At 45.6% G+C, this 25,281-nt stretch overlaps 1 protein-coding gene and 1 pseudogene across 2 annotated transcripts in view; both read right to left on the bottom strand.

Annotated features, from left to right (window-relative positions):
- RHPN1 (rhophilin Rho GTPase binding protein 1) overlaps positions 1–25,281 on the bottom strand; it is a 54,598-nt gene that overhangs the window by 8,537 nt on the left and 20,780 nt on the right. Inside the window, exons 2-10 of one of the 2 annotated variants that reach the window (XM_061607083.1) lie at positions 22,713–22,841; positions 18,196–18,271; positions 16,618–16,695; positions 14,421–14,545; positions 11,507–11,673; positions 9,037–9,224; positions 7,824–7,980; positions 6,978–7,097; positions 1,308–1,502 (exon numbers count right to left, since the gene is read on the bottom strand). In XM_061607083.1, the coding sequence (XP_061463067.1) occupies positions 1,308–1,502; positions 6,978–7,097; positions 7,824–7,980; positions 9,037–9,224; positions 11,507–11,673; positions 14,421–14,545; positions 16,618–16,695; positions 18,196–18,271; positions 22,713–22,841 (1,235 nt within the window). The remainder of the gene's footprint in view (positions 1–1,307; positions 1,503–6,977; positions 7,098–7,823; positions 7,981–9,036; positions 9,225–11,506; positions 11,674–14,420; positions 14,546–16,617; positions 16,696–18,195; positions 18,272–22,712; positions 22,842–25,281) is intronic. The other variant, XM_061607084.1, reaches the window with a different exon arrangement.
- Positions 7,240–7,358, bottom strand: LOC133375720 (5S ribosomal RNA; annotated as a pseudogene).

The following is a 25,281-nucleotide window of genomic DNA, read 5'->3' as shown; positions in this document are numbered from 1 at the left end:
GAAAGTAGTCAAATCCCTTAAATCTCTCGACAGTTATTCTGTATGCTTAACACCATAATGTGGCACCTCAAGGAGAGAACAAGCTTAGGGAAAATTCCACCCACTGAGTGATGTCAATAAGATTCATATTCCTGAGCTTGGAGAAATACAAGTCTTATGAGCTGATAACAATCACCACAAATATGGGAGGAGCATTATGATAATAAGATGGGGGATACTTGGCTCAGTAATACTACATGCAAGAAGGATCTTGGGATTGTTGTTGATCACAAACTGAACATGAGCCAACAGTGTGATGTGGCTGCAAAAAAGACAAATGCTATTTTAGGCTGCATTAACAGAAGTATAGTTTCCAAATCCCATGAAGTATTGGTTCCCTTCTGTTCAGCACCGGTTAGGCCTCATCTTGAATACTGTGTCCAGTTCTGGACACCACACTTTGAGGATGCAGACAAACTGGAACGGGTTCAGAGGAGGGCAACAAGGATTATCAGAGGAGTGGAAACAAAGCGTTATGAGGAGAGAGTGAAAGAACTGGGCATGCTTAGTCTTGAGAAAAGAAGACTGAGGGGAGATATGATAGCAATCTTCAAGTACTTGAAAGGTTGCCACACAGAGGAGGGCCAGGATTTCTTCTCAATCAATCCAGATGGCAGGACATGGAATAATGGGCTCAAGTTACAGGAAGCCAGATTTCGGCTGAACCTCAGGAAAAAACTTCCTAACTTAGAGCGGTACGACAATGGAACCAATTACCTAGGGAGGTGGTGGGCTCTCCAACACTGGAAGCATTCAAGAGGTGGACAGCCACCTGTCAGGTATGCTTTAATTTGGATTCCTGTTGGGTCTGGATGGCCTTATAGGCCCCTTCCTACTCTATGATTCTTTGAAATTATTCTCTAGCTCAGATTTTAATCTGAGCCAGTGAAGAATTCCTCTCTCTCCGCTCCAGCTTCTTTCTGGCATGTATCTCTTATATTGTGGAGATATGTGAAGAGATGGAAGGGGGGAAATTTCCAGTCTGGGAGGGAAAAGGTGGTGATTATTACATAGGTAGTTGGAAGGTGGTTTTGAAGATAACTGGGGGCTCACTGGGGTAAGCTAAATTGAATTCAGATTGGTCCAGAAATTAGCTGAGTGGTTTACCCCCAAAATTGTGTTAATAGCTCGGTGTATTTCTGAGCCAATCTGGCATGAGCTGGAGTGGGCTTGTGGGGAAATGTTGGATAGGTATGTAAAGAAGAGATGCACATGGTGGAATGCAGAGTGCTAATCACCAGGCCCCGCTCCGTCCCCTGCTCGCTTACGATGGATGTCAGGAGCATCTCCAGTTTCGAAGAAGTCTTCCTCATGATCGATCTCCGAGTACTTGCTCAGCGAACACTTATGGGCAAAGCAGAGGACCTCTTGGAGAATGTCCATCTTCCTCAAGATCTTGCACAGGCTGTGGATCCTCATGGCTTCCTCGTGCCTCATGATAGCTTTTTTGAGGTGAGCCTTCCCTGCACAAAACATACCTGTGGCTTTAGAAATGGAACCATTTTGGAAGCACAATGAAGAACTCATTCAAAACCTCAATAATGGTGCGATTGCAAAAGCATAAGCAATTCCTGTCCTCCACAACTTGAGCGTGGCCCTGGTAGTCCACCCGTTGCTAAGAGGGTTTGAGCATTCCTCCCTGGAAAACAAGCTTCTACACGTCTCTTGCATGCAGGACCCAAGCTGCTAGATACAACCGCTCAGGTCTGGTATAGCATTGGGTTAATAGCTTCATCATCATCTTGGTGGCCTTCAGATGGGCTCTTCTCCTAACCAAAATCAGTTGGATGGAGAAGCTGGAGGAAAGGAAGATGACTGGGGGTCTGCAATCTTGTTACCAAATCAACTGATTTGTGGCCACTTGCCACATACTTTAGGGCCAAACTACAAGTTACATGGGAACACCTACCACAGTTGTTAACTTTCCCTGCCCGTTTTTAATGAATGTAGGTCTCTTTGGGAGAAGGCAATGCTGGGAATGGAGAATGAGGTGCTTCAACTTTTCTTCTAAGTTGCTGTTGTGGTTGTTATTTAATTCATATACTGCTTAATTGTCTAGATGAGTTCTAAACAGTTTACAAATATAAAACTACTAACAAAATAATATAAATATATTCTGGCGTCCGGAAATGAGTTTACCTTCTGCCCAAGTATAAATCTATGCATGCTGTGAAGGACTGAATTGTTACAGGCATTTTGTGCTCTCTTTTTAAGATGTAAAATTGTTGCTTTTGGTTAGCTGATTTATTTATTTAAGTTAACAAGTTTTCCAGGTTAGCTACAAAGAAATTGCAAGTCTCTCTTTCATAAGTAAAACACAGAAACTCTTCAGACCAGCACAACTTTGTCTCAATGCAATCTACTAATAACCCAAGTGAGTTAAAATAGAAACACAATTTGTGTGTGCAGATGTACACCACTGGTCTGATTCACCTGCAATTATCCATAAATCTATTCTTACTCTGTCTTTCTTCTCTCATTCTAATATAATATGGCAATTTTGCCATCAAAGCGTGATCCCAAAATATATCAAAACAATCCTTGATTTTAATATTAAAGGCTGTAAATGTTCAGGAGGACCAGAAGCTCACAGGAGAATCAACAGTCACAGCCCAAGGAACAGAAAATTACATGGGGGCAGGGTGGGGTGGGGGGTGGAGAGAGAATCCTAAAGACTTCGGGGGGGGTGAAGGAAAAATGCAACAAATTTGGGGAACTGATAACAGCCAGAACAAAACTCCTCTTAGAAAAAAGACGGGTCAGAGGAGACATGATAGAAGTGTATAAAATTATGCATGGCATTGAGAAAGTGGATAGAGAAAAGTTCTTCTCCCTCTCTCATAATACTAGAACTCGTGGACATTCAAAGAAGCTGAATGTTGGAAGATTCAGGACAGACAAAAGGAAGTACTTCTTTACTCAGCGCATAGTTAAACTATGGAATTTGCTCCCACAAGATGCAGTAATGGCCACCAGCTTGGATGGCTTTAAAAGAAGATTAGACAAATTCATGGAGGACAGGGCTATCAATGGCTACTAGCCGTGATGGCTGTGCTCTGCCACCCTAGTCAGAGGCAGCATGCTTCTGAAAACCAGTTGCCGGAAGCCTCAGGAGGGGAGAGTGTTCTTGCACTCGGGTCCTGCTTGCGGGCTTCCCCCAGGCACCTGGTTGGCCACTGGGAGAACAGGATGCTGGACTAGATGGGCCACTGGCCTGATCCAGCAGGCTCTTCTTACGTTCTTATGTTCTTATGACTGGCAGAGTGGTTGGGAGCGAAAGTTGAAATAGTGCGTTAAAAAAATTTGAAGAGAGCTCAATTTTTGGAGAGTGTTAAGAGGGTCATTGAAGAAAGAAGAATCATAGAATTGTAGAGTTGGAAGAGACCTATAAGGCCATCAAGTCCAACCCCCTGCTCAATGCAGGAATCCAAATCAAAGCATTCCCGACAGATGGCTGCCCAGCTGCCTCTTGAAGAGAGAGATGGAAGAAGGCAGCCATGGATTCAAGACTCCCCCAAAGAGAAGAAGCTCAATGGTGTGACGGTTGGGCACTGCTTGGCTGTTTAGTATCTGCTGGGTAGGGAAAGAGTCTAGACGCCCAGACACTTTGGACTAAAGGGCCTGCTTAGTGGAGGCAGGCAGGGAGCAAAGACTTCCACTTGGTGGCCGTGGAGAGGACTAGAAGAGGAGGCTAGCTGGTTTCAGTGACAACTAGCCAAGATGGCTATGTTCTACCTCTACTGTTGGAGACAGGATGCTTCTGGGTACCAGTGGCTGGAATCCAGGGGAGAGGAGAGTGCTGTTGGCATTCAGGACCTGCTTTTGAGCTTCCCATTGGAGCATCTGGCTTGCCACTGGGAGAAGAAAAGGATGCTGAACTAAATGAGCATTTGGTCTGATCTAGCAGCCAGGCACTTCTTATTGTTGCTCTCCTCCCTTGCCTGTCCTCCCTGCAGTGTAGGGCAACAGCCTGGGCCATCACTTACAAAGAAAGAGGAATGCTTACAGGGCACAGTTCTTACGTTTGTATATCACTGTCTGCTCCAGACTTGGTGTGAATGTTGACGCTTTGGGAATCGACTGGAAACGGCCTCTCCTCTTTCCTCTTAATATAAAAACAACAACTCTTGACTGAATTAATAAAATCCTGTTTCCACCAACAGAACAGGCAGGAAGTCCCCAAACACAGGCCCTTCAAAAGGGCTTCATTTGGCCCATGTGGCAGCCAACTCTCCTGAATTCCACACCCGGTTAAAGTGCCTAAACCTTTTTAGCTGATACTGAGTTGGAAGTCGAAAACGACTGGAGGGCGCCAGGTTGGGGAAAGGTTGCTTCAGGCCATCAATTCAGTGATAACTGGCTAAACTTGTACAACAGGCCTGATGGCCAGAGAGGGGTCTCCGAAAAGCATCTCCTGATTTCTCTGGTCATTTTCGCGTACCAATGACCTATGCAAGCGAAGAACGTAAGAGCCCAGATGCTGAATCAGGCCAAAGGACCATGTAATCTGTCTTCTGACAGTGGCCGACCAGATGCCCCAGTGGGAAGCCCACAAGCAGGACCTGAGAGCAGAAGGGCTCTCCCCCTTGTGATTCCCAGAATATTGTCTCCAACAGTGGAGGTAAATGTACTGCCTTCAAGTCGATTCCGACTTATTGCAACCCTATGAGTAGGGTTTTCATGAGGCTGAGAGGCAGTGACTAGCCCAAGGTCACCCAGTGAGCTTCATGGCTGTGTGGGGATCCAAACCCTGGTCTCCCAGATCGTAGTCCAACACCTTAACCATTGCACCACACTGGCTGAAGATACGTTATTCTGGCCACCAGTCATTGACAGCCTCATCCTCCATGAATTTGTCTAATCCCGTTTTAAAGCCATACAAGTTAGTGGCCATTGCTACATCTTGTGGAAGTGAGTTCCATAGGTTAGCAATCTATAGGGAGAGGGCTTTTTCAATTGTGGCCCCCACTTTGTGGAATTCCCTCCCAAACAGCCTTGGTCGCCCTGTATGATGACCTTTGTCGGGAGAGGGACAGGGGGAGTGTGACTCTGTTGATTCTCCTTGATCTCTCAGCGGCGTTTGATACCATCGACCATGGTATCCTTCTGGGGAGGCTCGCGGAGTTGGGAGTTGGGGGCACTGCTTGGCAGTGGCTCTGCTCCTACTTAGCGGATCGTCGCCAGAAGGTAGTGCTTGGGGAACATTGCTCGACACACTGGACTCTCCATTGTGGAGTCCCTCAGGGGTCGGTTTTGTCCCCCATGCTTTTCAACATCTACATGCAGCCTCTGGGTGCGGTCATCAGGAGTTTTGGAGTGCGTTGCCATCAGTACGCTGGTGACACGCAGCTCTACTTCTCCTTTTCACCTTCCACAGGTGAGACTGTTGATGTGCTGAACCGTTGCCTGACCGCGATAATGGACTGGATGAGAGCTAATAAACTGAAACTCAATCCAGACAAGACTGAGACACTGTTGGTGAGCTCTTTCCCTGCTCAGATGGTGGATGCTTATCCTGTTCTAGATGGGGTTACACTCCCCTTGAAGGAACAGGTTCGTAGTTTGGGGGTCCTTTTTGACCCTTCCTTGTCGCTCGAGGCTCAAGTGGCCTCGGTGGCACGGAATGCGTTTTACCACCTGCGCTTAGTAGCCCAACTACGCCCCTATCTGGACAGTGATGTTCTCGCCTCGGTTGTTCACGCTCTGGTAACTTCTAGACTGGATTACTGTAACGCGCTCTACGTAGGGCTGCCCTTGAAGACTGTTTGGAAACTTCAGCTAGTGCAAAATGCGGCAGCCAGGCTGTTGACGAGGACCAATCGGTCTGCGCACATAACACCTGTCCTGGCTCGCTTGCACTGGCTACCTATTTGTTTCCGAGCTAGATTCAAGGTGCTGGTGTTGACCTATAAAGCCTTACACGGTGTGGGACCGCAATACCTTGTGGAACGCCTCTCCCTCTATGAACCTACCCGTTCACTTCGTTCAGTATCTAAGGCCCTCCTCCGGGTACCAACTCACCAGGATGCCCGGAGGACTGTTACTAGATCTAGGGCCTTTTGTGTGGTGGCCCCCGAACTGTGGAACAGCTTACCAGAGGAGATACGCCTGGCGCCTACGGTTCTTTCTTTTAGGCGCCAGGTTAAGACCTGGCTATACTCCCAGGCATTTTAATGTTTAATGCTTTATGTTTAATGTTTTTAGTTTAATGTGTTCCTTTGTTACTGATTTTATTCTATATTGTATTTTAATCTCGTTTTGTACACCGCCCAGAGAGCTATTAGCTATGGGCGGTCTAGAAATGAAAATAAATAAATAAATAAATGAAATAAATGATCTCCACCATGCCCCCTCTATGATGAGCTTCTGCCGGGCCTTGAAGACCTGGCTTTTCAGGCAGGCTTTTGGGGTGGGCTAGATTTTATTATTATTGTTGAGATTTTTAATGTTTTAATGTGTTTGTATGTTTTTATTTTGTACGTCGCCCAGAGTGGCCGGACAGCCAGCCAGCTGGGCGACTAATAAATTTAATAAATAAAATAAAATAAATATAGCCCCATCTGTCTCCAGCTTATGAAATCTCTCCTCATTCCAGCTTAACTCTATTATTTGTGTATTAATTAAATTTATATCCCCCCCTCTTTCTCCCAAAGGAGCCCAGGGTGGCAAACAACAAGCAATAAAACAATTTTAAAAATCTTAAAAACAATCCCAATACAGATGCAGACTGGGATGAAGGTCTCTTATACCAGTCTCTGCCAAGATGGTGGCCTCTAGATGTTTTGAACTACAACTCCCATCAGCCCCAGCCAGTGCTGGCTGGGGCTGATGGGGGTTGTAGTCCAAAACATCTAGAGGCCACCAGCTGGGCCAAGGCGGCTCTACACAAACATCAGCAAGGGAAGGCAGGAAAGAGGAATCCTTCGAGGGACACTTACCCAGTTTCCTTCGCTCTTCCCGGTCTTGCAAGAACAGCTGAAGGTCCAGCCCCTGCGGTGGGGTGATGTGCAACGGGAGGAAGGCTTTTTCATGCTTTGGCAGATCCGTGTCAGACCCAGCTGTGTGAAACAGACCGGTTGTTGTTATGTGCCTTCAAGTCGATTACGACTTATGGCGACCCCATGATTCTTTTTTTGGATGTATTCAAAGGGTTTTCATGGTAAGAGGTATTCAGAGGTGGTTCACCATTGCCTTCCTCTAAGCCTACGGCACCCGGTATTCCCAGGCGGTCTCCCTTCCAAGGACTAACCAGGCCTGACCCTGCTTAGCTTCCGAGATCAGATGAGATTGGGCGTGTTCAGGGTAATATGGCCATTGACAGATGGGGCAAAAGGCTTATTCAGGAGGAAGGGATGGAAATGCGCCCAGTTTGTTAGGTATTTATTTATTTGATTTATATCCCGCCCTTTCTCCCAGCAGGAGCCCAGGGTGGCAAACAAAAGCACTAAATACTTTAAAACATCATAAAAACAAAGTTTAAAACACATTAAAAGAAAACATCTCTAAAAACGTTCTCACATAGCTGCCCTCCCCAGTCCTAGCCTTCTTCTGATTTCTTTACTATCGTCTCCATTTTGGTTAAGGACTGTGCCGAGCTATTGATAATCCTTGACAAGTTCAATGTCCTCATTAAGAGCTTTGAAGTTATATAAATCTTCTGTTGTCATTACTTTAGTACAAAAACCACAGGTGGAGATGCAATCTTTTAGCTTTGGGGTGTGTGTGGGAGAGAGATGGGAGAGGAAACCGCAGGAGTGCCGAAGAGGCAGACAGAGGATACTCACGTGGGCAGTCACAAAGTGCAATGGCAGCATAATAGTGCGAGAGGGCCTTGAAGTGCTCCGATTTGACATGCACCATGGTGGCCCATGAGAATGGGACATAGTCCTTCACGTGTGCTTGGGTCATTGTCTGGTACACCAAGGAGTAAACCTCTTCCACCTAGAAAGGCCGAAGACAGATACAAGTTGATAACATGGATGTGGGAGACAATCTCCCCCCGCCCCGCTTAAATGGCTGGTAGCCCAGTGCAGCCAAGAAGCCACCACCAGGGGGCTCCCTCAGAAGACCTGTCTACTGAGCATTCAACCCGATTGGCTTATGCAAAGCTGATGTGGAGCTTAGACTATGACCTGTCTTTATTGAGCATTGGTTCTGATTTGTTTGTGGGGATGTCACATGACAATAAGAGCTCATTGTGATTAGCTTGTGGGGTGTTCATACGTCTTCTCATTAATCATTTGTTCATTCCACACTTTTCAGTGCGCTTTCCTAGGAGCAAAAAGGCCTTTTTTAAAGAGTTGATTTGTTGTGCGAGGGTGACAGACTATGCCAATCCACTTTGATTGCACAAACCTAAATTTCCAGTGTGCACTCGAATCCCTCTGACAGCCTGCAGGTCACTCAGCTCTCTCAGAATGCTGGTGTGGAAGGACATGGAGACTTGCTGGGTATGCTTTAACTCGGATTCCTGCATTGAGCAGGGGGTTGGACTCGATGGCCTTATAAGCCCCTTCCAACTCTGCAATTCTGTGATTCTATGAATAAAAAAATCACCACATCCAGGCTAGGCCCACACACTGGCTTAGATTCAACAATGTCACAGCCGTTCGAGGTGCAACAGGAGATTTCAGCTTGTAACTTAAGGGTTAATTCTGTTAATGTTACACTAACTACTTTGGCAACCAGGTGGAGTTGCATGATCTCGTAGCACATGCTCTGATTGGCTGTGTAGTTCTGAGGGAGTTTTCCTCTGTATGCTTAGTTATATATCTCTCTGCCATGTATAAGGCCTGACTTAAGAAAGGCAAAACCTCTCTGTTCCTTTCTCCTCAAATTATACACTATTTTGGATCAGTTTGCTCAGTAAAGTGCTATCAGGACTTTTCTCTCTGGACTCTGCCTTAGTTATTGAAGTGACTTTGCCAACAACACCAGCCTATTTGCCATGTCTCTAATGCCACCTCCCACCCCAAGATGCGCACATGGATGCCGTACCCTGGCTGCTTCCTGTGAGAGCTGCAGACAGGTGAGGAAGTCACTCTGGGCTCTGAGCAGGATGACCTTCTCGAAGACGCACTCCTGCACCTGGGCAATCATCAGCCGCACCAGCATGTTCAAAGAGGCTGCACTCATGTCCAGGCTGGGGGCATTGGAGAAGTTCTCCTTCAAGTAGTTGAAGGCGCCTGCAAAAAGGAGCAAAAATCAGTGGCATGAGACAGTCTTAGGAGGGCTGGTTTAATCCTTCTGCTAAGCACTCGAGAGAGCAGGAGCCATAGCTGTGGTCTAAAACATCCAGGAATTCCACATGCGAAAAGGATGCCTACTTTAAAACAGGGCCTTAAACGTCTTTGACATTATTGCACCCCCTAAGATGGGGTGTCCCCCTTATAAGAGGTCGATGCAAGCAGCAGATAGGAACATAGAAAGATGCCTTATACCGAGTCAGGCCATTCATCCATTTAGCTCAATATTGTCTACACTGACTGGCAGCAGTGGCTCTGCAGGATTTCAGACAGGGAATCTTTCTCAGCCCTACCTGGAGATGCCGGGGATTGAACCCCAGACCTTCTGCATGCAAAGCAGATGCTCTGTCACTGAGCTACAGACCTTTATAGGACTTAGACCCAAGTCAACGCACCTAGGATTAAAACACCTTTAAGGCTCAACAAGATACAGCAGCATGAACTACGCAGACAAAAACCACTGTTGTCCACGCACTGGTAACCTCCAGGCTGGATTACTGTAATGAGCTCTATGTGGGGCTGCCCTTGAGTTTGGTCTGGAAGCTGCAGCTGGTGCAAAATGCGGTGGCGAGACTGCTCACTGGGGCAGGGTATCGCCAACATGTCACCCCGCTGCTGAAAGAACTGCACTGGCTGCCCATTTGCTATTGGGCCAAGTTCAAAGTTCTAGTTTTGGTGTACAAAGCCCTATACAGTTCAGGACCAGGTTACCTGAAAGACCGTCTTACCCCTTGTATACCCAGTCGATCAAATACCATCTTATCAGGAGGTTCGTTCTGCACAATATAGGAAAAGGACTTTTAGTGTGGCGGCACCTACCCTGTGGAATTCCCTCCCGTTGACTATTAGGCAGGCACCATCTCTGCTATCTTTTCGGCGCCTTTTGAAGACTTTCCTCTTTCAACAAGCCTTTTAGGTTGAGACCTATCCTAGTCTGCATCTGTTAGAATTGCTTAATATGTTTTTTTTAAGTTTTTTAAAAATGTTTTTAACGCTGTTTTGTTTTAATGTATTTTAAGATCTGTTTTTATGATGTTTTAAAGTGTTTTTAGTGCTTTGTTTGCCGCCCTGGGCTCCTGCTGGGAGGAAGGGTGGGATATAATTAAATTAAATTAAATTAAAAAGAGAAGAGGTGCATGATATGATACACTACTCCAGGGTTCACTCATGCAACAATCCCATAAACACTTACCTGGGAATAAGCCCCACCAAACTCAATGGGACCTACTTTCAGATCCAGGAAAATTTAAAATGCTCATGATGTTAATTTCAGATGAGGTTGTGCACAAGGTAAACCTCAGGCTGGCCACTTTAGGCAAAGGGGTTCCAGACTGCTGGGGCCACATCTGAGAAGACCCTGCCCCATCACTGCCATGCATGGATCTTAACAGCTGCAGGGCATCAGGCTGCGAAAGGCCGGCCTAACCCTGCTTTGCAGGATTGTTGTGAGAAGCAGATAATATAATCCTGTTTACACTGCCCTGAGTGTCATGGAACCAGTGCAGGATGCGAGTGTAAAAATGAGTGAGTTAAGCAGTGTACTTAGAATGTTTTGATGGTCCGGTCCAAGTCTGGAGGTCTGTCCACACCTTGCTAAGATAAAGTATTTACTACATGTCCTTTGTCTCTGATTGATCGAAAATATTCTGTGACATTCTGCAATCAGAATAAACTACGACAATCTTTAAAACTCAGCCATTCCATCTGGCAACAGGAGAGGGAGAGAGATGGGGCCACACAGGGCTTCTCCATCTGCTCATCTGAAAGACCAGTAGCTTTGGCTCCTCCTTTCTCTCAAATCTTTCCATTCTGGCTAGACATTACAAGAACTCTGCAACCACGAAATAGTGCCTGAGCTTGCTTTTTCCTCCTGCCTCCAGTCGCTTTTCCTTTTGTGTCACATATCTTGAGGGCAGGGATGGTCTTATCAGTGACATTTGCAAGTTGCACTGGGCGCCTTTTTTGGCTGAAAACCTGGATAAAAATGCTCTAAATAAATACAAATGATGCTAAACTCTGTATTAGCATACTTGATTCTTGAATATTGCTATTATTGGGGATTTAGTAGATTGTGGGCTGATTCCTGTGACAAAACCAAAGCAGCAAGATGCAGTTATCTAGGCCTTGTGCCACTAGTAAACAAAAGGATATCTGGAGCATTGTAATGTGTATTTCCACTATCCCCAAATGCAACACCCCTCAGGGGGGAAAAGTTGACATACCAGATGCCTTCTGGAAAGCTCCAATGGCACAGTCCACACCTTGCAACGTGGTACGGTCCTGGCGTGCTCCAATCTGAGTATGCAGAGCGCCGATATTGAAAAGTACACTCCCCTTTTCGAAAGCCAGGGCCCGCTGGGCAGAAGGGACTCCGGTTAAAGAGTCATACCTAGAAATGGGGATATTAGTAACTGCATGAAATGACAGATCTTACAGCAACCTGGTGTCCTCCAGACATTGCTGACAGTGGTGCCTGGTGGCTCCATGTCAGTGGAAACTGAAGCACCTTGGACAGCTCCTTGAAAGTTTGGGCTAAACCACGGGGTGGATTTCACTGCCCCACTGACATGGAGCCACCATTGGATTATGGCCCCATCTGCACTCTACATTTAAAGCAGCATTGTTGTTGTTGTGATGTGCCTTCAAGTCGACTGCGACTTATGGCGACCCTGTGAATCAGCAACCTCCAAGAGCATCTGTCATGAACCACCCTGTTCCGATCTTGTAAGGTCAGGTCTGTGCTTCCTTTATGGAATCAATCCATATCTCGTTTGGCCTTCCTCTTTTTCTACTCCCTTCTGTTTTTCCCAGCATTATTGTCTTTGCTAGTGAATCAGGTCTTCTCATGATGTGTCCAAAGTATGACAACCTCAGTTTCATCATTTTAGCTTCTAGTGATAGTTCTGGTTTAATTTGTTCTAATATTCAATTGTTTGTCTTTTTCGCAGTCCATGGTATGTGCAAAGCTCTCCTCCAGCACGCCATTTCAAATGAGTTGATTTTTCTCTTACCCGCTTTCTGCACTGTCCAACTTTCACATCCATACATAGAGATCGGGAATACCATGGTCTGAATGATCCTGAGTTTAGTGTTCAGTGATACATCTTTGCATTTGAGAACCTTCTCTAGTTCTCTCACAGCTGCCCTCCCCAGTCCTAGCCTTCTTCTGATTTCTTGACTAATGTCTCCATTTTGGTTAATGACTGTGCCAAAGTATTACACCACTTTAATCAGTCATGGCTTCCCCCAAAGCATCCTGGGAACTGTAGTTTGCAAAAGATGCTGAGAGTTGTTAGTAGACTCCTGTTTCCCTCATGCAGCTATAATTCTCACAGTGGTTTAACAATTAATCCCTCTTCACAGGGAAATTGTAGCTGTGTGAGGGGAATAGGGGTCTAACAACTCTCAGGACCCTTAACAACCTACATTTCCTATGATTCATGGGGAAAAGCCATTGCTGTTTAAAGTGGTATAATACTGCTTTAAATGTATACTGCAGATGGGGCTTATGACCAGTCTTAATTGGACATTCATCCTGTATTAATCCTGATTTGTTTGCAGGGTGTTTTAATGTATTTTCACATTTTTTTCAGCGCCCCTTCCCTGACACTTTCCTAATCACAAAAAAATCAGGGTTTTTCAAATAGTAAATGATAGATTTGTTGTGCTAGGATGACAGAGTACTTTATTCTACTTTAACTGTGCAAATCTAAAGTTCTGGTATATGCTTGAAACTATCCTGCAAAATACTGACAGTCTGAGGGCACCCATAGTTAAATAACTTGTTTCTATAGATTTTAGGCTCAGAAATAAATGCCCAAGAAGGCCTGCAATGACATTATCTTGTATACATACAAATATATTTGCTTTTTTAGGATTGCTCTGGACTAGGGAGGGCTCTGTGACTTTATTTCATTCAGAAAGAAAGTGACTGAGACCAATGGGACGGAAATTGGATGAAAGAATGAGACTTGCAGATCTTGAAAAAGACATTCTGACCCATGACTTTATTCTTTTTTGTGTGATGCAAGGACTTGTTTTCATTGCTGCCAGAACAAAATGCTGATTTGGCTTCTATTTCACACTTGTAGCAAAATGCTGTCTAAACAAAATGCATGGATATGGTTAGGCCTCTGGTTAAGTCTGAGCGAAAGTGGGGAAGAGAGGAACTAGCAGACAATGAAACATGCAGAACCAAGACTTAGAGGCACTCTGCACATGCTTGTGATGTAAACAGACATAGAACACAGCCAGAAAGGTGATGTAAACATCTAGATATTTGCTGCAACATTTGACTCATAAACAGTACATGCGCCTAACTTCAGAGGGAGGGAAGGTCAAAGTCACATGTGGAGAAAGGGGGTCAGCCAGAGAGCCAATGGGGTACTGCATTTGAGGTACACCCCCTTAGAACCCCCCTTGGAACCCAAGGGGGTTGGGTGCATGCACTATTCTTTTGGACCTGAACCACCAACCCTGTGGGCTATGAGCTGCAGAGCACATGGGATCCTGGGCTGACAGGTCACCATTGCTACCTTTAATCTCCTCTACTTTGCATGAAATTTAGTTCTAAAAATATTTGTATACCGCTACTCATAAAAAACCAAAACTGTTTACATGGTTGGTAGGTCGGTCGGTCGGTCTCTATCTATCTATCTTTCTATCCACACACAAAATAAAACCATATAAAAATTTAAAATCAGAACTTGTTAACTATGCCTCTTGTTTCTTCTTTACATAATCGCCTGACTTTATTCTTTTAAACGCTTGTATGAAGTTGTGTGAAGCTGTGGGCGTGGATCTCTCAACAACAAGAAAACTTTAACCTCATTTGTTCTGATCGCATTGTAAGTCCAGCAAGTGACCAAGCTTCAAGAATCAGTAAAAAGTGACAGGGAAGTTTTGTAGGGGCTTCCGGATCAAACTCTGGTACTGAACGAAGTCTCCTAAGATTAAAATCCCTACAATCTGAATGCAATGTCTGGGTTTCATGGCTTGGGGATACGCTTTTTTGCACAGATTCCCTGTTCACAAGACAATCATTAGGGGTTGTTTTGGTTGGCTGGCCAGACTAGGCTGGTCCCCATCAACAAAATCCACCAGTTCCCTTGGCAAGATCGGAAAAGGCCCACTGACCAGTGGAAGAAAAGGCCCAGGTTCTTATTGGGAGGGAAGAAACGGTTGTCGAGGAAGTAGAGCTGGCTGTAATATTCCATCAGCAGTTCAAGGCCTGCCTCGTTGCGGCTCGGGGTGCGCATGGCCTGTAGCGAAGGGAAGGGAGAAAGAAGAAGGCGTGATGGAAATCCACAGAGGATGCAAATTGGGAGGGGAAGAGTTGTAGCTCCGTGGCAGAACATCTGCTTTGCATGCAGAAGGCCCCAGGTTCAGTCCCAGACGGCATCTCAAGTACAGCTGGGAAAGATTCCGTCTGAAATTCTGGAGAGCCACTGCCAGCCAGAGTGGGCCAAGAGTCACCAACAGACCTACCAGTACCTCTTATGGTGGCCGCATACTACGTCCCCACGGCAGCCATTCTCTTATGCTGTGACCCACGCAGCACTGAGCTGGATGGACCAATGGTATGAGGCAGGTTACTTTGTTCACAGTACATGTGCGCTTAACGCATCGCTTCCCCCCCCCCCTTAGGTGTTCGGGACTGCAGCAATTGAAACGCCACACGTGGCTGTCAGATGCCCAGTTTCAAATCCCTGCTCAGCCAACAAAGCTCTCTGCATGCCTTTCATCACATCAGTCTTTTGTTCTGACCTACCTCACAGGATGGTTGTGCAGATAAAATGGGACAACCACAGCTATGTTGCCTTGAGCTCCTTGGAATGTTGCAAATATGCACAGAATTATAGCTGGGGAAAGCATAGCTCAGGGCTTTAGATGCCCCCAGTTCAGTCCTTAGCATCTGCAGTTAAAAAGATCAGGCAGGAAGTAACAGGAATGCCCTCTCTCTCTCTGCTTGAGACCCCACAGAGTCGCGGCAACTCACAGCAGACAAAGTTGGACTAGATGCAGCTTGCTGTGTTCCATGGTGTAGTGGTTAGAGGGTTGGACCAGGACCTGGGAGACCAGGGGTCATATGCCCAAACTAGCCACGAAGCTCACTGGGTGACCTTGGGCCAGTCGCTGTCTTTCAGCCTAACCTACCTTGCAGGGTTGCTGGGAGGACAAAATGGGGAGGAGAAAAACTATGCATGCCACCTTGGAAAGATGGGATATAAATGCCGTTCATAATGAAGACTGTCATGAATTCTCTCTCCATTGGCTGCATGGATAGGCAGAGGATCCTTCATGCACATAAGAAGAAGAAGAACAACACTGTTGTCACATAAGCAATGCATGAGCCGTAACTCGGTGGTAGTACATCTGCCTTGCACACAGAAGGTCCCAGGTTCAATCCCCGGCGTCTCCAGTTAGGGCTGGGAGAGACCCGCCTGAAACCCTGGAGAGATGCTGCCGGAAAGACCGCCTCCTTCCCTAAAGACCCTCTCAGGCCCTTTTGGTAGTGCCGGCACCCTTGGAAGTTCCGGGGGTGGCAGCCCGGGAGAGGGCCTTCTCTGTGGCAGCCCCTAAGCTGTGGAACTCCCTCCCCACCAAGGTGTGTCTGGCAACTTCACTGTACAACTTTCAGCAAATGCTGAAGATGCACCTCTTTACCCTGGGCTTCGACACCTGAGATGTATATTTTTAGGACCCACCCTATTTCTGTGATGTTATTTAGGTTGTTTTTAATTATGTGTTTTAATATTGTTGTAACCTGCCCTGGGACCTTTGGGTGAAGAGTAGTAGTAATAGTAATAATAATAGTAGTAGTAGTAGTAGTAATAATAATAATAATAATAATAATAATAATACTGATCTAGATGGACCCATGGTCTGACTCAGTATAACGCAGCTTCCCATGTTCCTAAGCACTTTTAGGAACACTTTAATAAACACTTTTTACAAGAGTTCAAAGCACTTCATGCGTATCATATCTTGCTCCAACCTGGATAACAACCCTGCAAGGTAGGCCAGTGTTATTATTCCACATATTGCAGATAGGGAAGGCTGAGAGAGAGAGAGAGTAGATTGCCCAAAGCCCTTCTGGTGAGCTTCTGGCACAGGCAAGATTTGGATCTGGGGAGCTCCTAATATGTAGCTCAATCTCTTAGCCACTGTGCTTCACCGCCTCCTGTTGGACTTGCAGCCTGATAAATAGTGCATGCAAAGCACATATGCAGACACCAAGTTAAGAACTCGGCAGGAACACCTCGATTTGGCTCACAACGAATAACAAAGAATGAGAATCCCTGTTTCTTTCTCAAAAGTGAAGCTCACACACCTGCCGCAGTTCCGCAAGGTCGTTGATCTCCATCTCGTACAAGGCGCTGTCCTCCCGATAGTGGTCCCGGATCATCTCCTTGGAGTGCAGGGACAGAGGAAGTTGCTCTTTCAGCTGCTGTTTCTTCTTCCCACGTGTACACACACACACACACACAGGACACCCTCTTCCTATATCGTTCCAGTACTGTTTCCCCATTAGAGATCAGGGGCCCACCTGCCTCACTCACTAGGAGTGTGTGCAGGCCTCTGGATGCAGAGCAGCCATAATTCCCTCTGGCTTCCTACCAAGCAGCACTCCCCTAGTTGGCAACAGCAGTCGCTGCTTCTCCTGAATTTTGAAGGCTGGGGGAGCCAGGCACAACCTTTTTCTTGTCTGTCTGTTTGTGTAAAATTTAAGTTATTCCCCCAGATGGGTGCCGAAGAGCTCAACAACAACATTTAAAAAACATTCTGCAATCTAAATACAGTGGGTCAGAGGGGAGCTGTTGTTGTGATGTGCCTCCAAGTCGACTACGACTTATGGCGACCCTATGAATCAGCGACCTCCAAGAGCATCTGTCATGAACCACCCTGTTCAGATCTTGTACGTTCAGGTCTGTGGCTTCCTTTATGGAGTCAATCCATCTCTTGTTTGGCCTTCCTCATTTTCTACTGTTTTTCCCAGCATTATGGTCTTTGCTAGTGAATCCTGTCTTCTCATGATGTGTCCAAAGTAGGATAACCTCAGTTTCATCATTTTAGCTTCTAGTGACAGTTCTGGTTTAATTTGTTCTAACACCCAATTATTTGTCTTTGGTAAGGAGAACCTGGGTGCTGGATCAAGGCAAAGCTCCCTCCCCCATCGGCATCTCACAGGGATGTCTCTGGGATGCCCTGAAGCAGTGCACGAAGGCAAGAGCCCTTTCCTGTTGCTCCTCCTCAGCAACTGGTGCTTAGCAAGATGCACCCTCTGAATGTGGAAGCTCCATTGAGGCTTTGTGGCCAACAGCTTTTGACTGACCTGTTTGCCGTTGACGGGATGCACGCTGTAGACCAGAGGTAGGGAACCTCAGGCCTAGTGGCCAAATATGTCCCCCTAGGCTTTTCTGACTGGCCCTCAGAAGTCTCCCTGGGCCACACCCCCTCTCACTTGGCTCTCACCAGCCCTGCTTTGCCCCTTTGAGTGTTTTTGCCTGGTAGGAACGGGTCCCTGAACTCCAGGGCAGCCTCTCGCTCTTCTGGATGGAAGACAGAGAGGGGTGCATGAGTGTGTGTCAAAACTAGCCTCCTGAGCAAAAGGTAAGATTTACATCCACTGCTCCACCCACTTTTGCCTCTAGCATGCGGCCCTTGGAAGGCTCCCCAGAAGGGAATGTGGCCCTTGGGCTGGAAAAGGTTCTCCAACCCTGCTATAGACACCACTGAATATGCAGGCATGCACAGGAGAGAGTCTCTGGCTGGCTCTGTGGACTCTGGAAGGAGTGACGGCAAGTGGGAATGCCCCAGGCATCCACTTCTTTGTGCCTCTTATAAGTCCAGTGTCGCCCCTCAGCAATCTGAATCATTTCACCCTCCAGTCGGAAGACAGCTCCCCTACCTTTAATGGTTCTGCCCAGTCCAGCTCCTTGGTCTCTTTGAGCCCCAGCGGGATCATGGGAACACTAATTGAGTCACTGAAAGAGAGGAAAGATCAAAGGTTGGTGGCAAGATTTTTGCTTCCAGTCTTTACTTCTTCTGGGTGCTTGATGACATATATGCAGCCAGGGCATTCGTTGCCTGTTGCAAGTTGAGATTCCTCCCAGGTGCCCTCATTTTTGCTATCCAATCCAGTGCTGAGATCCTCCCCTCCCTCAATGCCATACTTTAGAATCTTTTTAATAATGCATTTTTCCAAGTGTGTTGCACATTTATTATTATTATTATTATTATTATTATTATTATTATATCCCACCCTTCCTCCCAGCAGGAACCCAGGGTGGCAAACAAAAGCATTAAAAACATTAAAACATTATAAAAACAAACTTTAAAACACATTAAAACAAAATATCTTCAAAAACGTTTCTTAAAAAAAGAGGTTTCAAAACATCGTCTAAGATTAAAAACATTTTAAAAAAGAAAGTTTAAGAACATATTAAAAAGCAATTCCAACACAGATGCAGACTGGAATAGGTCTCAACTTAAAAGGCTTGTTGAAAGAGGAAAGTCTTCAATAGGTGCCGAAAGTTAACAGAGATGGCGCCTGTCTAATATTTAAGTTTATCTAATTCAGCATTTGAATAGTGCACCACCTTTTTTTTTTAATCAACTCATTTGAAATGAGGTGTTGGAAGGAGAGCTTTGTGCATACCATGGACTGTGAAAAAGACAAATAATTGGGTCATAGAACAAATTAAACCAGAACTGTCACTAGAAGCTAAAATGATGAAACTGAGGTTATCATACTTTGGACACATCATGAGAAGACATGATTCACTAGCAAAGACAATAATGCTGGGAAAAACACAAGGGAGTAGAAAAAGAGGAAGACCAAACAAGAGATGGATTGATTCCATAAAGGAAGCCACAGACCTGAACTTACAAGATCTGAACAGGGTGGTTTGTAACAGATGCTCTTGGAGGTCGCTGATTCATAGGGTCGCCATAAGTCGTAATCGACTTGAAGGCACATAACAACAACAACAACAAATTAAAGGATGCTCCCTCACTCCCCAAGCAGGGGCATGTGGTCAGAGCATTGGGCTATGACACCGGGCCAGCTACTATCCCTCAGCCTAGCCTACTTTGCAGGGTTGCTATGAGGATAAAAGGCTGCAGAGAAAGAGCCCCTTGGAGGACAGCTTGGATTAAAATGTAATTAATAACTTGAAATCCGCTCTAGTTTTATATCATAATTAATCAGTGGCTTGTTTGAGCATCATTTCTGTTCATTATTGTTATATAATGGAAGACAAATTTAATGATTGAATGAGTGAATGAAATGATCCCAGAATATGCAATATCTCCTTCCTACAGAAAGAGAAAGAGCTCCCTTGGCAGATTTTAAATGAAGACACCAGATTGCTGCGTTGGTACAGAGGCAACGACAGGGAAAGTGTCCGTTGCTAAACAAACAGAGAGGCTATTCCAAACTGAAACATCTGACACAGCACTGGAGGGACTTTCATCCCTTTCTGCAAGGATTAACAAAAGAAGGAGAAGAACTTTGCTGAGGCATCGCGTCATGTCAGCTCACTGGAAGGATCATCCCTTAAGAAGATGAGGTGGGGGCAGCAATTCCGTCAAAGCAATTAAGTTGCTTTAAAAAAATAAAACCAGCAGAGGACTCGCTGTTTTGAAAACAGCAACTCAAAAAGCAAACAGATCAAGTCAGCGGATTCATAAACAACAAGTAACTAAGAGGAAGAAGCAACCAAACCTCTAGGACTGTGTACAAAATGAGCTTTATACCTAGTTACCTGCAACAGGTGAAAAATTATAACTAGGAGCATACGTTTTAGTAAGAAGGATTTTTTAAAAATCATCCATATGCCACTGAATTAATATAAGAACAGAGTCCTGCTGAAGAAGAGCCTGGTTGCTGGATTATTATTTATTTATTTATACATACATACATACGTACGTACCCTGCCTTTCGGCCAAAGGCCTTCAAGATGGCTTACAAAGGACACAAACATAATGACATATTCCACATCGTCATAAATAAAAGTTCGATTTTGGAAGTAGTAACAACATTAGAAATGCTGATTGGTATTATAATTGAAGCATTGTGAGACTCTACATATAAATATTATGCACTAATAGATGCCCTGGTTGACCAATTACTTCTACCTTATAAAATAAAAATATAAATAAGTTTTAAAACTGCCATATCCATTCTACTTAATGTCATGGTCACATTTTTTTTATTAACATAAAAAAATTAAATTTTTATATCCTGCCTCTTCCACTCATGTAGGCCCATCTGGTCCAACATCACCTTCTCAGAGGGACCAACCAGAAGCCCCAGTGTGAAACACGCAATGTAGGACCCGAGGGCAACAGCATTATCCCCACTTGCAATGCCCAGCAAATGGCATTCAGGGTCCTCTGACCGTGGAGGCAGAATGCAGCCATCACAGCTAGTAGCCACTGATAGCCTTGTCCTCCACGGATTTGTGTAATTCTCTTTTAAAGCCATCCAAACCTGGTGGCCACCACGCCCTCTTGTGGGAGTGAATTCCATAACTATGCACTGTGTGAAGGAGGGCTTTCTTTTCTCTATCCTGAATCTCCCAATGTTCAGGGTTGTGTCCACCTAAGCCTGACCCAGAGCAGACCAAATGAAATTAATGAACCTAAGTTAGTCATGTTCAGTGAGTAGGACTAGCATGGATATAACTCTCAACTTCATTGGGTGGCTCTCAGTTGTAGTATCATGACAGGGAGAAAAAACTCTCCCTTTCTCCACTCCAATAAATAAAACATAATAAAGCATTTTGTGGGCCTGTATATTATTACTCCCATGTTACAGCTGGAAGGGCTGAGGCAGAGAGAAAATGGCTTGCTTGAGGCCCCCAAAGTGTTTGTGTCACAGGTGAGATTTGAACCAGGGACTTATGATTCGCAGTTCAGACCCTGAGACACTATGCACCAGGGCCTGGTTCAGATGCAACCATGGTTTATCTGTTGGGAATTGGGTCTGGGCTCATGGACCCCTTCTTCCCACTCCCTCTCTGCCTTCCTGGTTTGCATGTAGGTAATCTATAAATAAAGGATAGATAGATAAAGAATAGCCATGTTGCTATCTCAGATCAGTGGAGCATTCACATTTCCTACAGAAACCTACCAATGAACAAAGAGAAAATGTCTCGAACATCCTAAAATGTCTTCTCTGCACAGGTCTATCCTGCCGTTAACAAAATACAAGAAGCTCTGTGCAAAGCAAGCAACCTTGGAGGTGATTTGCTCTTCCAGGCGTTCCACGGCAGAGTTCTTCAATCTTGGGTCCCCAGATGTTGTTGGACTCCAAATTCCATCAGCCCCAGCCAGCTTAGCCAATGGGTCAGGGATGACGGGAGTTGTAGTTCAGCAACATTTGGAGACCCAGGCTGAAGACTGCTTTTCTGCAGTGATGCCATTGTAAGTGGAGAATTCTGGGGTTCCTTGAAAGGACCTCCTTAATAAGAAGATTGATAGGGTTGTATTCCGTGTGTTAGTCCTACTCAGAGTAGACCCACTGACATTAATGAACATGACGCACTAATTTTAATGGGTTTACTCTGAGCAAAAGTTAGCTGGCCACAAACCATAGTTCCCTCAAAGACAGCTTGTCCACCACTATTGATTTTCCCCAGCAATCAAGAAGTACCAAAAAGAGCACCTTACTCAGGATCAACCATCTTGGGCCCTAATGGTGGTGGTGGGGCTATTGGTAGTGTCATCCCTGGGTACCGCCCAGTTGGCATTGACCAATGACAAGGGCTTCTCAGTGCCAGTTCCCTGTCTCTGGAACGCCCTCCATGGTGGAGTGCATCAGTCTCACTCATTAACATTCAAGAGGAATTGAAAAATATCTCTGTTCACCCAGGCATTTGGTGGCTGAAAGCGAATGCTCCTGGCAAACTATTAGTGGCGAGGGTACATGACTAGTCTTTAAATGTTGTTAATGCTTTTACGTGATCTTGATGCTTCAAATATGTTTTAATTTTTAAATTGTATTGCTTTCCTACTTTGTTGTTGTGCCACCCAGGGCTCCCTTGGGATAGAAATTTAATAAATAAATAAATATTGGAAGCCAGGCTCTCAGTCCTCCATGTGGCCGTTGATGGCTGCCACTAGGTCAAGATACAGCTGACACGGGCCTTCAGTCTTTATGGTCTCAGGGGCACAACTGGAATTTTCAGAGTGTGCTGTGGGCACCAACCCCTTTTGCTACTTTTCTGTTCCCTCTACTGGCGGCTGGTGGCTCCATGTCAGTGGGACAATAGAATCCACTCCGGGTTTTAGTCTGAACTTTCAAGGTGCTGTCCAAGGTGGCTCTGGCTCCACCTCCTATTTGGGCTCACTGCCTTCCACCTCTACCAGTCCCAGAGGGCACCAAGGCCCCATCCCATCCCAACCGGACCCCCATCTTACCTGTCATTCTGGTAGACATCCATGCAGCTATTCAACTCTTCCAGTTCCTCCTTCAGTAACTGCAGGTTGGAGTTAACATAACTGAGTTCCAAGGCAACTGTTTCCTTGACTTTGTGGTTACTGGTGGCCCTGAAATTGGAGAAAAATTAAGAAAAAGAGTGGAGAAACCCATCTTATTGATCACATTTGCAGCACACTTTTCCTCCAAGGAGCTGAGAAAGCGATTTCATTTTACCTTCACTACATCCCTGTGAGGTAGGCTACACAGGGAGGGAATGCCTTTGTCCATCCAGTGAAGACTGAACAGGACTTGGGTTTCACCTCCAAACCCGACACTTGAGGAATGACCACAGCTCAGCAGTACAGCATCTGCTTTGCATGCAAAAGGTTCCCAGTTACAACCCTTGGCATCTTCAGCGCTGGGAAGAACCCCTGCCTGAAACGCATGTCAGCATAGACAGTACTGAGCTACATGGATCAATGGTCTGACTCTGTATAAAGCTGCTCCCTATGTGTTCTCTGTAGCCACTATACTCTGCTGCCTCTTGCTTTCATGTAGGCCAGAGCAGGTCACAACTCCTAAGCCCTAAAGACAAAAGGACATTGAAGGAGAGTCCTGCAGCCAGATCAGGCCAGCATCCTGTTCTGCCAGTGGCAAGCAGACACCCCAAAGGGACGCCCACCAGCAGGACTTGAGTGCAACAGCCATCTCCTCAATTGCGATTCCCAGCAACTGGCGTTCAGCCTCCGACACTGGAGGCAGCAAGGACGTATTTCTTCCAGACACAGACACCACGCAGAGTGCCTTTGGCTCAGGGACCCAGAAGGTCCATTTTAGTACTCATGGCATCTGGTGTTTTGCTCCCCAATTCCTTCACGAAGCTGACCCAGGATCCCCCACGCATTCTTCCGAATTCTAGCAGGGTGGCAGGATTCACTATCCACACTCCCACACGCCTTCCAATCTGTTTTCTACACTCCTCTGGCTTTTGATTGCTTATTTAAGAAGAGGAAGGAGCCAGGGAAGGATTTGCTCCTTGCACAGCTGGCAGGCAGGCCTCCCTTGGTGCTGAGCTCTGCTTTCCAGGGTCAGCCTGCTAACTCAGCAACTTTCCAATTACCCTGAGAAGCAAAGCCATGAAGGGCAAAAACCTTCTCGAAAAGGTGTGCGCCTAGACGACCCGTCAATGCAGAAGAAATATTTCCCAACCAAATTCGTTCCAAGTTTATAAAAGCAAACAAACAAAAACCAACACCTTTTCCTGTTCCCTTTAAAGCTGCCTCTTCCAATTATTTCTTAATTTCAACAAGCATGCACAAATCCCAAAACCTCCATGCATGCACATGAACTATTGCACCAACATAAGTTTTGTGATAGATGTGCTCTCCTCCTTCCCCCTTACTCAGTTCCTGCTACGTCTTGTTTTGTGTCAGAGCCTAGACGGAAAATAGACGCTCTCCAGTGCAATCTCGCAGGCCAGTGCAAGGATGGCCCCTTCAGTTAACCTCTCCCGAAGGTGGAAACACTGGCATCTATTAGTTGCACAAACTACATGTCCTGACAATTAGAGCACCATCTTTGAAAAAAGAAAAGGAGTCAGCATTGTGTCCCTGCCTTTTTCCTCCAGATTTACTTCCGCTCAAAGCATAACAAAATTAGGGGTAGCTCGCTTTTTTGGCATGAGAGCTGCATTGACCCTTTGCCAACCCATTGGGGACTGCAGACAGGTGGTGGGTCTGGCCAATCCACATTGACAGCATATACACACACCCACACTCACCCCTCAGCTAATCGGTGCAAATCAGCCAAGGACAGGGATATTGACCCTTTGACCAGGGAGGTGGTGATTTGCATCCCCATCAGAGCACCCGGCTGAGGCGAAAGGGTTAAACTTTCCCACCACCACCTCCGTTGTTGCAATGTTTTAACTACTTACACATTTGCACATCCGTCTGTGATTCTTTTCTTTTTACTGAAGTTATCGTGAACATTCATCAGCATTTTAGGGTGAATTTCTCTTTGTAACATACACATTTTTAATGCAATTTTCCCTAACACACACTTTTTGAAAGCAATCTTTCTTAACCATTATGCATTTTTATATGTTATATTCACAGATGTATGCATTTTATGCACATTTCACCCCAGTAAATGCATTTTTGTACATATTACGTGGCTGGAAAACTGCACTGCAAAATTCGGAGAAGTGCACATTTCCAATGATAGATGTGCTTCCATTGAAATATTGTTTCAGGAACTCCAAATTAAGTAAGTTCACCTTGAAATGCAACCTGAACTGAATTTCTCCCCTATTCCTAACCTGACGTTCCCTTTTGCAGCTGATTTTGTCTCCCCTATGCTAGTCTCGGACCTCTCCAACAACATCTGGGAAGAATACAACCAGTCTGGGAAGGTGCTGAGTCACTTCTGTGCTCTGTGAATCACTTCCTAGCATAATCTTGGCGCTCAGTTAATATTTTGCTAGTTTGCTCTTCCAAATGCAGAACCTGGGTTGAACTTTCTGGATAGAGAACGGAGAATCCTGAAAGAGGGTGTGACTGGTTAGGA

The sequence above is a fragment of the Rhineura floridana genome, chromosome 1 (genome assembly GCF_030035675.1).
Source record: "Rhineura floridana isolate rRhiFlo1 chromosome 1, rRhiFlo1.hap2, whole genome shotgun sequence".
In the NCBI taxonomy this organism is placed as follows: domain Eukaryota; kingdom Metazoa; phylum Chordata; class Lepidosauria; order Squamata; family Rhineuridae; genus Rhineura; species Rhineura floridana.
This window is presented reverse-complemented; position numbering and strand designations above follow the sequence as displayed.